Below are 13146 nucleotides of genomic sequence, written 5' to 3' on the forward strand. Positions count from 1 at the left end.
GTGGTTGTCAACTTCTGTGCTTCCAACAACAGATTTTTCTTAACATGCAGACCATGGGTAGGCAAACTAAGGCCCGGGGGCCAGATCTGGCCCAATCGCCTTCTCAAACCGGCCCGGGAATCAGCGTGTTTTTACGTGAGTAGAATGTGTCCTTTTATTTAAAATGCATCTCTGGGTTATTTGTGGGGCATAGGAATTTGTTCATTTTTTTCTTCAAAATATAGTCCGGCCCCCTCAAGGTCTGAGGGACAGTGGACCGGCCCCCTGCTGAAAATGTTTGCTGACCCCTGATGCAGACAAAGCATCTACTAAGCATCTTAGCTACAAAGAGGGTTCAATCCCCCTTTGCCTCAAGAGGAGATGACCACAAGTCCCTAATGTTCCAGAACCAAAATCCCTGAAAGGAAGTACCTTAAGACATTGGGCTCAATTGACTGGGATGCAAGTTTCTCAAAGAGTCTGATTAGAGGCAGATGCAAGGGGTTGTTGTCATTGTGTAGCACCTCTAAGCAGGAGGTAACAAGAGCGTTCAGCAGGCCAGCTCCACAGGCCACCTGGCGATTCTTCTCCATCTTCATCAAGGACTGGATGTGATTGGCCACAGCGTATTGGATTTCCCATGATAGCTGAAACGACAGAGGGGAGGGAACAGAAAGAAAAGAATATGAGGGGCTTGCCATGGCTGCTGCCAGGTTAAAGGTAAAGGGTAAAGGGACCCCTGACCAGCCGTGACCGACTCTGGGGTTGCGGCGCTCATCTTGCTTTATTGGCCGAGGGAGCCGGCGTACAGCTTCCGGGTCATGTGGCCAGCATGACTAAGCTGCTTCTGGTGAACCAGAGCAGCGCACGGAAACGCCGTTTACCTTCCCACTGGAGTGGTACCTATTTATCTACTTGCACTTGATGTGCTTTCGAACTGCTAGGTTGGCAGGAGCAGGGACCGAGCAACGGGAGCTCACCCCTTTGCGAGGATTCGAACCGCCGACCTTCTGATCAGCAAGTCCTAGGCTCTTTGGTTTAACCCGTAGCGCCACCAGCGTCCCCTGCTGCCAGGTTACTAATAGCTAAAAACTGGAAAGGGGACATTGTCCCCTCAATAGAGGATTGGTTAAACAAATTGTGTGAATTTACAGAGCTGGCCAAAATGACAGCAGCCATTAGACTTCCATCGAATCAGAAACTCAAGAAGGAATGGGTCTGCTTGGAAGAATATATGATGAAACTTCATTCCAAATTAAATTTATCGATAGGCATTGGTAAAGCTAAGAAAAAAATTATCGTAAGATTGTTCTTGGGGTTAAGGTAACTAATATATATAACACAATGGTAAGTTTAAAAATATATCAAAAGATGTTGAGCTGTGGTGGAGGGAAGTCACCATCATAGAAATAAGAAAACTATTTATTTATTTATACACGTGTTCAGTAATGAAATAGATACGAAATGGAATGTACTGCTGAAAACGGGAATCTACAAATGTAATATTCGATACTCTATATTTTGTATATTCTATATTTTATATTCTATTATATAGTAACTAAATAAACACTCAATAAAATTTTTTAAAAAAGAAGATGAGGGGCTTGCTAATTTCTCCAAAGGAAACCTGCACTCTCATGGGATATACATAAACTAGAGATGAATCAGAATCATAAAAAAGGGCAGCATTTGTCGGATTCTCCAAATCTGAGAGCCGGACTTTAATGTAGAAACCTCACCCCGGAATTCAGCATCCAGCTTCGGAATAAAAATTTGAAATTTGCTTGTAGTGATGGACAGGATTAATGAATGGGGTTCATATAAAGTTATTAGATTCTGTTTCAAGGCAACTGTCAAATACCGATTATAGTTCCCTGCCTGCTGTCAGATTGTATCAAATGTTCACTGCCATAAGTCAGGTTTCATCAAAAGCTAGCTGCTATTCCATGCCAGCTATCATATTATAGTCCTACTGGGAACTGAACACAAATGTCTGATGCCGCATATTGAATATATGGTTAATGTTAACACTTATTTTCACCATCAGAATTCGCAGAAGAGAATTTTCAGAAGTTTTGTCTCAAATTTGTTCTAGCTCCGGCAGAGAACCATGAGGACTATAAGGATAATTCATCGAGAGGGATTGTAGCCTGGAAAGAGTCCTGGGGGCCACAGAGAGAAACCTGAATGGCCATAATTGGCCCTCTAGTCTCCCTATAGCCTATGCAGGGACACGGGTGGCGGGTTAGCTGTGGTCTAAACCACTGAGCCTCTTGGGCTTGCTGATCGGAAGGTAAGCAGTTCGAATCCCTGTGACAAGGTGAGCTCCCATTGCTCTATCCCAGCTCCTGCCAACCTAGCAGTTCGAAAGCATGCCAGTGCAAGTAGATAAATAGGTACCACTGTGGTGGGAAAGTAAATGGCGTTTCTGTGCACTCTGGCACTCGTCACAGTGTTCTGTTGTGCCAGAAGTAGTTTAGTCATGCTAGCCACATGACCCGGAAAAGCTATCTGTGGACAAACGCTGGCTTCCTCAGCCTGAAAGCGGAGATGAGTGTTGCACCCCACAGTCGATTTCGACTGGACTTAACTATCCAGGGGTCCTTTACCTTTTTTTTTTATTAACACCTTTGTAGGCTATGCACATCTGGGAAGCAAATCTAGCTGGGTCACAAAACATGAAGAAAGAGAGGTATCAAACTGCATGGTATTGTGGTAAATTAATCAGAATTCATTGTTATAGCTAGCTGAATACATATTATAGCTACATAAACTTGAGAGAAAAGTGGCAAAATTAATGGTAAGTCTCCTTGTATTAACTGTGCAAAGAACAAATTCCGTGTGACTTTGCAGAAATGATTTGCCTTGCTATGCATTTTTTGGCGAGCAGGGTGTGTTTCAATTGTCTTTTCGTACTCTTGGGATTTTGTAAATATTGCCAAAAATCCAAAAAAGAAAAGAAAATGGTCGGGGCATGGTGGGATTTTAAATAATATAATAATGAGCTTCGTTGTTTAGTCATTTAGTCATAGTCGACTCTTCATGACCCCATGGACCAAAGCACGCCAGGCACTCCTGTCTTCCACTGCCTCCCGCAGTTTGGTCAAACTCATGTTAGTAGCTCCGAGAACACTGTCCAACCATCTCATCCTCTGTCGTCCCCTTCCCCTTCTGCCCTCCATCTTTCCCAACATCAGGGTCTTTTCCAGGGAGTCTTCTCTTCTCCTGAGGTGGCCAAAGTATTGGAGCCTCAGCTTCAGGATCTGTCCGTCCAGTCAGCACTCAGGGCTGGTTTCCTTCAGAATGGATAGGTTTGATCTTCTTGCAGTCCATGGGACTTTCAAGAGTCTCCTCCAGCACCATAATTCAAAAGCATCCATTCTTTGGCGAACAGCCTTCTTTATGGTCCAGCTCTCACTTCCATACATCACTACTTTGAAAACCATAATGAGCTATTATTGCTATATCTTTGGCCTCTTCCCAGTCCTGAGTAGAGCCAATGGTACCATGCTGCAGCAGAAGTCAACAATATATGTCTTCTTATTGCCAGCCTAACAATTCTTCTGTTTGGGTCTGTACAGCTAGGGTGGCACTAGGCCACAAGTACATGGCCGATGAGCTGGGTTTGGATGGGTTAATGACTAGTTCAGGCCAGTCCTAAAGAAACACACTGAAATTGCTCAAAGCCCAAATGGACTCTTCTCCATCTCTAAGAGTTTTTTCACAAGAACTCTTAAGGGACCATGTTCTCCAATTCTCCAAGAACCGAGAGAGCATCTTAATCTAGATATTTTAAAGTAGCTTCTAATGCTTTTTGTGCTTTAAATATTGCACTTCCTAATAATTATTTCAGTGGGGGAAAAGCAAGGTCAAGAAAAGAAAAGCAAACCTATGTTGATCTTGGCTAAGTAAACAAGTAATCTCCCAAATAAATTCAATATGGCCATAATGGAGTACAAGGAATTGATTGTTCTCATTATGACAGCAGTCCTGCCAATAACAAGATTGCCTTGTTTTGAATAAAATGTGCTGTTTTCAGGGATGCTCATTCCAGTAAAAAGGGGGTTTTAGTGAAAAAAAATTAATGGTGGCAGGAAACTAGTCTCTGTTTCCCCAGCTTATAGATTGATTTTCCTACAAATCACTCCCACAATTCGTCAGGGATACAGGAGGTGCAATTAGAAATCAGCAGACGAGCTCACAACTTTGCATGAGGGTGAAGTCTAAGGGCAACAGTGTCATTCAGCAACATGCCATATACTTTTAAGTAGTTTTCATCTCCTCCTTTCCAGTGCAATTCACAACTTTATAGCCTTGGGAACCGTACCTGTGTTTCTCTACATTGCAGATCCTATGAACGTATTGCTCTCGTTTATTCCCATTTTTTATTCCCATTGCATTCAGATTCATACATTTGAAAGCATCTGGGGATTATTAAGCATGATATAAATATTCTAAATTAATAATGTTTGCTTTTGAGCTTGTGCTTTCAGTTTGGAATGCTTAAGGAATTTGATCTGTGTGAATTCTGGGATGAAATCATCAGATCTCAGATACAGAGAGAATAATAGATTAATAAGAACTCAGTTACCCATAATGCCCTAAAATTTCACACTTCCCAAATGCCCTAAAATTCTGCACAGATTCAGGGGGACATAAGGAGATTTGGCATAAAGAGGGAGAAATAAAATAGAGACAGTACTGGGCTGGGCAACACCCTGATAAAAATACAAATTGCCCCCTCCCTTGTCAGCAGATGGATCATTTGATGGGTAAAGAGATCATTTGATGGGTAAACCTTTCTAGAATAAAGGTTCCCTTTACCCTTTCTGGGACGTGGGTGGCACTGTGGGTTAAACCACAGAGCCTAGGACTTGCCGATCAGAAGGTCGGCGGTTCGAATCCCTGTGACGGGGTGAGCTCCTGTTGCTCGGTCCCTGCTCCTGCCAACCTAGCAGTTCGAAAGCATGTCAAAGTGCAAGTAGATAAATAGGTACCACACCGGCAAGAAGGTAAATGGCGTTTCTGTGCGCTGCTCTGGTTCGCCAGAAGTGGCTTAGTCATGTTGGCCACATGACCCGGAAGCTGTACACCGGCTCCCTTGGCCAATAAAGCGAGATGAGCGCCGCAACCCCAGAGTCGGTCACGACTGGACCTAATGGTCAGGGGTCCCTTTACCTTTGCCCTTTCTGGAAGTTGGCCTTCAGTGGATGCCTCCCCATCTTTCAGAGCTGAGTACTAGGGCAAAGAAAGGCTGCAGCAATTCCATTTGTTTTCCCAAAGTGGGGCTTCTAGGCTCCACTCAAAAGAGGCTGGAAGGAATCCTTTAATCTGAAAGCAATGCAACATTTGCTTTTGATCTTATGGGGCCTTGTAATCTAAGGAACCAAAAAGCCAACAAATGACTATGAAGGCAGGACTTACTTCTGGGTGAGCCTCATTGTAGAGCTTGCAAATCAGTTTCACCATGACACAAAGAGCCCCAGGACACACAATTTCCCCGTCCTCAGCATCTAACCTGAAGAGAAAAGACATGGAGAGAGTTAACGTAACTCTAGAGGTATGGGCAGATAGACATCAGTGTGTAATAAAAGACAACAGTTTAGAACATAAGGATATCCTTGCTGGGTCAAACAGGAGTCCACCTACTCCAGCATTTTTCTATAGCCCAGTCTAGAAGTTCACAAGCAGAGCAGGAACATGACCGTAATACACTGCTTCATATTCCCTGGTACTAAGACAAATGTAAGATCCATTTAGCTACTATAGTTTTCAGTTTGCTGGACAGCTCAGTATTTGATATTGCAATCAGAGATACACAATGATCCTACCTATGCTTACCAAACATGCATGGAACTGAGCTACAGGTCAATTCCAAATTTGCACTTAATCCGAATTTTGCAATGCAGTTCTTCAACAAACCAACGTTTAGAAAAATGCATATAATAGATTAAAATGTGCATAAAAATGAATATACCAGTGAAAACAATGTGCAAACACGTGTTATATCAGCAGAAACTGCTTGTGAAAATTGCCTACAAAAATGTGCTTATTGGGAGAAAGTTGCACAAAAATATCGAAGAATTTCCACGAGGATTGTTTTTTTAAAGAAAGTTTACAAAATGCTGTAGAAATGTGAAGAACCCAATTTAAGTTGGCAGGAAAATGAGAAACTGGGAGGACCTAAGTTGACAGATCCTTCCACAATCTAAACGGTGGAATCGGTCCGCTTCCATTCTGTGACAATATGTTCACCCATAAATTCATTTTGCTCCATTTCCACATTAATCTGCAATGTTTTGATCCACATACATGCACACCACATTTAAATAAGTATCTAAACATGTATTTATAAATGTGTTTTTCTCTCAAAATATGTGTTTTTATATTCCCTCAAAATATGAGCAGAGAAGTGGACAATTTGGAAACTACAAAAACCTATGGGTGATTAAGTGACAATCAACACATTAGTCCATGAGATGTGGATCAGGTCCATTCACATCCAGACTCACACAGATGAAATTCCTCAAGCATCTGTAATCCAAAATCACATCTCTTAGGATCAAATATAACCTGGACAAAACATACGGGACACACACAAACTAATTTCAGAAGTTGGTAGATTCGTATCTTAAATGGCAAATGCCCAACCCTTACAGGCGGCCATAAAATGCACTAGGTGGCAGAAGAAATCAAAAACATCTCACAGGTTCACAATTAAAAAAACACGCACAAACCAACTACCTGAGACAGAAGGAAAGGTGGGGGGACACTGAACTAGCATTGGGAGAGAAGCAAAAAGTAAAAGCTATACATCAGTGCAGGAACAGGAAATAAGTCAAATAAGAAATTAAGAAATTAATGCACGAGAGAAAGGTTGTACTGACAATATAATTTCTTATAGTGGGATAAACAGATGAGAACTGGACCATAAAGAAGGCTGATCGCCGAAGAATTGATGCTTTTGAATTATGGTGCTGGAGGAGACTCCTGAGAGTCCCGTGGACTGCAAGAACATCAAACCTCTTCATTCTGAAGGAAATCAGCCCTGAGTGCTCACTGGAAGGACAGATCGTGAAGCTGAGGCTCCAAGACTTTGGCCACCTCATGAGAAGAGAAGACTCCCTGGAAAAGACCCTGATGTTGGGAAAGATGGAGGGCACAAGGAGAAGGGGACGACAGAGGACGAGATGGTTGGACAGTGTTCTCAAAGCTACCAGCATGAGTTTGACCAAACTGCGGGAGGCAGTGGAAGACAGAAGTGCCTGGCGTGCTCTGGTCCAGGGGGTCACGAAGAGTCGGACACGACTAAATGACTAAACAACAACAGACAACTGTTTGTTAAAAGTTGTTTTAACCTACTGCAAAATAGTAGAGGAAACCAGGGAAGGAAAACATATAAAACATGAAGAAAGCAGAACTGAAAACAGAGATAAGATGCTGAGAAACAGGAGGACCAGTGAATAAAATGTTGCAGTTGTCAATGCAGGACAGAATGTAGGTCTGAATAAGAGATTTAACAGAGCCAGCAGATTTAAAGGAACATATATATTTTTCTCATGTTACAGAAAGAGAACTGACGGAAGAGCAGAAATATGAGTCAAAACAAAGATAATGCCCAATCTCTTAACTTGTTGAAAGGCAAAAGTAAAGCTTTAAGGTGAAACATAATAAATCTGTCTTCTGCATATTGAACTGGATATAATAATCTACAAACCATACAAAAATAGCTTTAAGATAATTGGTAATTTTAATGAGAATGGAAGGCTGGAGCTGGATGCCATCGGTGATGTTGCAAGCCCAAAGAAATCAGTTTACCAAAAGAAAGTGTGATGATAAAGGTAGCAAGAGGTGAGCCCTGGGGAGGTCCCTCCCAAAATAAGAGACTTAGAGGGGGGGATGCATTAGCCATAGGCGATGGAAGTTGTCGTACGGCAATATGTGGAGGGCCAGAGGTTCCCCACACTTCCATACATGTGAAGTGAATTAACAACAACACATATGAGGGACACACACACACACACACACACACACACACACACATACACACACAATAGCCAAAATATTTATAATAGCAAAGTGATCAAAACACTGAATGTGTTGGCAATACAAAATTCCACCATGAAGCTAAATCTCAGCTGAGAACGTTGTAGAGACGTTGAGCAAATCTCTGGGTTATATCTCATTTTATAACTTCATGAAAACCAACTCAGAAATGAGGAATTTATCATATTAGGCAGCTGAACGGAATCCTCTGGACTCCCATGTATTTCTTCCGAAATCTGTGGATTGATATAAATCATCCACAGCAACTTAACCAGGAGAACTTCCCAAATGGGGGACATTGTTCCCTAGAAGCAGGGCCGGATTTAGGTTTGATGAAACCCTAAGCTACTTTATATGTCCAGCTGTCCTTTGTCAACAACAAATTATCGCTGTTTTTTATGTTGAATATATGCTATATGGTCATTTATGGACCTAATAGGTATCTAAAGCCATTTGCACATGCAGAATGCAGGCACTCTATATATAGAAATGATCAAACCAGTGATATTTTAGGGAGCAGGCTAGCAGGCGGGGCCCATGACTAACATAATAGGAGCCTACACAACACAAAACACTCTTGCTGTATGTAGGTTTTATTTTACTTGTTTTTTATCTTATATTTTAGAAATGTACACCCAGGTGTTTTTTCCTTTAAATTTTGGGGGGGGGGTCCCCAAGAGAGGTCCTAAGCTATAGCTTGTTTAGCTTATATGTAAATACGGCACTGCCTAGAAGCTTTGACACTGGCTAATTGGGAAACAAAAAAAGGGAGGTGGGTGGCGCTGTGGTCTAAACCACAGAGCCTAGGGCTTGCCGATCAGAAGGTTGGCGGTTCAAATCCCCGCAACGGGGTGAGCTCCCGTTGCTCAGTCCCTGCTCCTGCCAACCTAGCAGTTCAAAAGCACATTAAAGTGCAAGTAGATAAATAGGTACCACTCTGGGGGGAAGATAAACAGCGTTTCCGTGCACTGCTCTGGTTCACCAGAAGCGGCTTAGTCATGCTGGCCACATGACCCGGAAGCTGTACACCAGCTCCCTTAGCCAGTAAAGCGAGATGTGTGCCGCAACTCCAGAGTCGTCCACGACTGGACCTAATAGTTAGGGGTCCTTTACCTTTACCTTTTAATTAGGGGACAAGTCTTTCATGGTTGATATGACCATGTGTTGACATGATGGAGGGCAAGCTCAGTTCAGGAAACAGGTGCCTTGCCTCTATAAGGAAGCCACCAACCGCCAGCACAGCACAGTTCATGAAAAACTGGAGCTCTTTTTACCACTTAGAAAAGCATTTAATGAAGTTCTTTCCTTTTCCAGAGCCCTAAACACACATACACACTCCACACAGCACAAGGGAAGAGGCGCTTCAGCACATTCTTAGAGTACACATTTTGCATTCAGAAATGCGATGTAGAAATTGAAAGATTTACACAACCTGAAGAGACACCAGAGTGTAAAAAAGCAGATGGTAAAACGTTGCATATGTGGTGGAGTTGTGTGAAAATAAGAGAATTCTGGGATACAATGTACAACGAACTTTTTAAAAAATCTGTAAACATTCCTTTAAAAAAAACAACCAAAAGCCTTCCTATTAGGCATTATGACCACTGAAATACAAAAAAAATTTTTAAATAAAAATCAGAAGAATTTTCATGTATGCGACAACAGCAGCTAAAATTTTAATAGCAAAAGAATTGGAAAGGAAAAGTGATACCAACCATATTAGACTGGCAGGTGAAGATAGAATATATAGAATTAGCCAAAATGACGGGAAGACTAAGAGACAACTCAAAACAGAGACTAGATAAAGAATGGAATGTCTTTAGAGAGTATATAAATCAGCACTGTAAAAAGCGAAATGCTTTGACAGGTCTGGACTGAATCTTGCAAGACAATAGAGGAATAAATAAAAAAGTAATTCTAAACATCTAGAAAAATAAAAATAAAAAGGGTGAAGTAGAAAATGAAGTTCAGATAACACAAGGGGATGAATGGAAGTCAAGAGAACATTTTTTTGGTGTTTTTGTTTGTTGTGACTGTATTGTTTTGTTTGTTGTGTTTTGCTTTTGTTTGCTTTGTTTTTGTAAAATGTATTGTATGTATAGTTCTAATAAAGTTTAATAAAGCAGAAATGCAATGTAGATCTTTATTTTTCTGTTGCAACGCAGTTTCCCACCCCCTTTGCAAGGAGGTGAGGACCCAGAATAAGGATGCACAAGAATGATTAAAATACTTTAGAAATTGCCCATCCGCTTAGCCAAAGACACCCCCCCCCCAAAAAAAAGAAAACGTCATACATAGTTCACAGAAAGAGGCGGTCTACAACAGAAATTTGAGGGTGTGGTTTGTCTGCTGTCTGACAAGATACCTGATATTTACTGATTGCATTAGCTGGTAAGTCTGGCCATTCTTTTGAAATGGTAAAGACTTTAGTTCTGAATACAGGTATATTCACACACAAAATATGCCCTTAAGACAGGATTTGAAGGATTTGTAAGTGGGGGGTGGGGGGACATTGGGAAAGGCTTTTCCAAGATATTTCCTTCTGCAGAGGAAATATTTGAGGTAATTAAGAGTCAAGATGGCTTCAGGATTGCTCTCCTATACTTTTTCAGACATGTGGTTTATATACTTATGCGTGTAGATGGCAAAACTGACTGGAAAACTCAGAAACCAATAGGAAAAAAACTTATGAAAGAATGGGAAAAAATTGTGAGTTATTTATGAGACCACTATAAGCAGACAGAAACAAAGGCAGGATTTTGATGTCACTTCTAGTGTAAAAATTACGATGGATAATATGGTTTGATATAAAAATTGGAGCATGGATGAATATGCAGTAGTAGATGTTTAAAATGAGACCCCATAGAGGAGATTGGGAGGGGAGCGAGTCTTGAAGTTCAGAGAATCTCTTTATATAAATATACAATCAAACCTCGGTTCTCAAATGGCTCCGTTTTCGAACATTTCGGCTCCCGAACACCAAAAAACCAGAAGTAAATGCTCTGGTTTTCGAATGTTTTTCGGAACCCGAAAGTCTGACAAGGCTTCCGTTTGAGTGCAAGAAGTTCTTGCAACCAATCAGAAGCCACACCTCGGTTGTCGAACATTTCAGAAGTCGAACGGTCTTCCGGAACCGATTATGTTCGACAACCTGGGTTTGACTGTACTTTTTCATTCTCTGTTCATTTGTATTTTGTATTTGTAAAACCAGTAAAAACGATTCTCTCTCTCTCTCTCTCTCTCTCTCTCTCGCCCTCTCTCACACACACACACACGTGTGTGTGTTTACCTTGTGGACTTCTGAACATTTATTTTATATTTTATATTATTTTTTAAATTACAGTGGTACCTCGGGTTAAGAACTTAATTCGTTCTGGAGGTCTGTTCTTAACCTGAAACTGTTCTTAACCTGAAGCACCATTTTAGCTAATGGGGCCTCCTGCTGCCACCACACGATTTCTGTTCTCATCCTGAAGCAAACTTCTTAACCCAAGGTAATATTTCTGGGTTAGCGGAGTCTGTAACCTGAAGCGTATGTAACCCGAGGTACCACTGTATATTTTATGTTTTATGTTTTATGTTTTATGAGACCTTAGAATTCTTATAAGTAACAAAAAGACCCCTTCCTGGATCTTGAAACAGCTCCACTGCTGTCCAGTCAAAGCAAAATGCCACACATTCCCAAGCTACATCAACCTTTCTTCACGATGTTCAGGCTGGTTCAAAAAATGGCAGCCGGGAAACCAAGCTCTCAATTCTCCTAAACAGTCCTGTGGCTGACACAGGATAGGGAGAGGAAAGAGCATTCATCCTGCCCCTCTACAAATGCTTGAGAGTTTGCACTTGTCAATTAACAAATCATTTTTTAAAAGTAAGCAGTCCCCAACTTTTGGAAACGCATGGATGGTGGCAAAATGCCAACCAGAATGGGCATCTGTTTCAAAGATGCTCCATGACAAATGATGACAGGACTGTGCTTTACAAAGGTCGAGCCCTAAATACTGAATACTAGTAATTAAACTGTTCGTAAACGCTTTTTCACTGTATGAACATCAGTTTACAAAGCAGCTTCTATAGTAGTACAGAACACACATACTGCCCTCCAGTGCCACAAGAATCTTACTTCACTCTCAGCCAGCTGCTTCCTTGCAGATTGCCCTGCAACAAAAATTAAGATTGCCGTTTCTAAATATTATTAAAGTTAATTGCTGTTTGCTTGAACTTGGCAGGTCAAAACTGGCACTTTCATAACTGTCACCAGTGTCCCCCAACTGCCTAATGACCACACCAGAGATAAATACAAGCCTCACATTTTTAATGTGTGAACCTGGGGGGGACGACACATTCTACTATGCTAGAAGGGATGCGGGTATCACTGTGGGTTAAACCGCAGAGCCTAGGGCTTGCTGATCAGAAGGTCAGCAGTTCGAATCCCTGCGACAGGGTGAGCTCCCGTTGCTCAGTCCCTGCTCCTGCCAACCTAGCAGTTTGAAAGCACGTCAAAGTGCAAGTAGATAAATAGGTACCACTCCAGCAGGAAGGTAAATGGCGTTTCCATGCGCTGCTCTGGTTCGCCAGAAGCAGCTTTGTCATGCTGGCCACATGACCCGGAAGCTGTACGCCGGCTCCCTTGGCCAATAAAGCGGGATGAGTGCCACAACCCCAGAGTCGTCTGCGACTGGACCTAATGGTCAGGGGTCCCTTTACCTTTGACTATGCTAGAACTTATTCCCAAATTCACATCGCTCAGGAGGTTGGTTGGGAGGAATGATATCACTGAAAACCAGGGCTTTTTCTTTCTTCAGCTGGAACTCACAGGAACTTGGTTCCAGCCTCTCTCAGGGGTGCTCCTTTGCCATCGTAAGAGAACAAGGGAAACGTTCGTGGTGAGTTCCAGCACCTCTTTTTTCTAGAAAAACACCACTGCCGCAAACATGCCCAAATTTTCTGTTCTTGTTCAGATTCCTCCTGGCTTGCAGGCCCACTGGGCTCCAGCACATTAGGCAGCAGAAAGAGAACATCGCTTGCACCCATGAATGCCAACTCTTTCCCGACAGCCTCATTCCTCATACGCTTTTCATAAAACAAACACTTTGGTCACGGTAGAGGTCTGCCTTAGCA

General features: G+C 42.1%; 1 protein-coding gene across 1 annotated transcript in view; it reads right to left on the reverse strand.

Moving 5' to 3' along the window:
- The window catches only part of WDFY4 (WDFY family member 4), a 191490-nt gene that overhangs the window by 141532 nt on the left and 36812 nt on the right, over window positions 1–13146 (reverse strand). The window contains exons 12-13 of the mRNA XM_077930700.1: window positions 5404–5497; window positions 412–626 (exon numbers count right to left, since the gene is read on the reverse strand). Of these exons, the coding sequence (XP_077786826.1) occupies window positions 412–626; window positions 5404–5497 (309 nt within the window). The remainder of the gene's footprint in view (window positions 1–411; window positions 627–5403; window positions 5498–13146) is intronic.

This window comes from Podarcis muralis, chromosome 6 (assembly GCF_964188315.1).
Source record: "Podarcis muralis chromosome 6, rPodMur119.hap1.1, whole genome shotgun sequence".
Lineage (NCBI taxonomy): Eukaryota > Metazoa > Chordata > Lepidosauria > Squamata > Lacertidae > Podarcis > Podarcis muralis.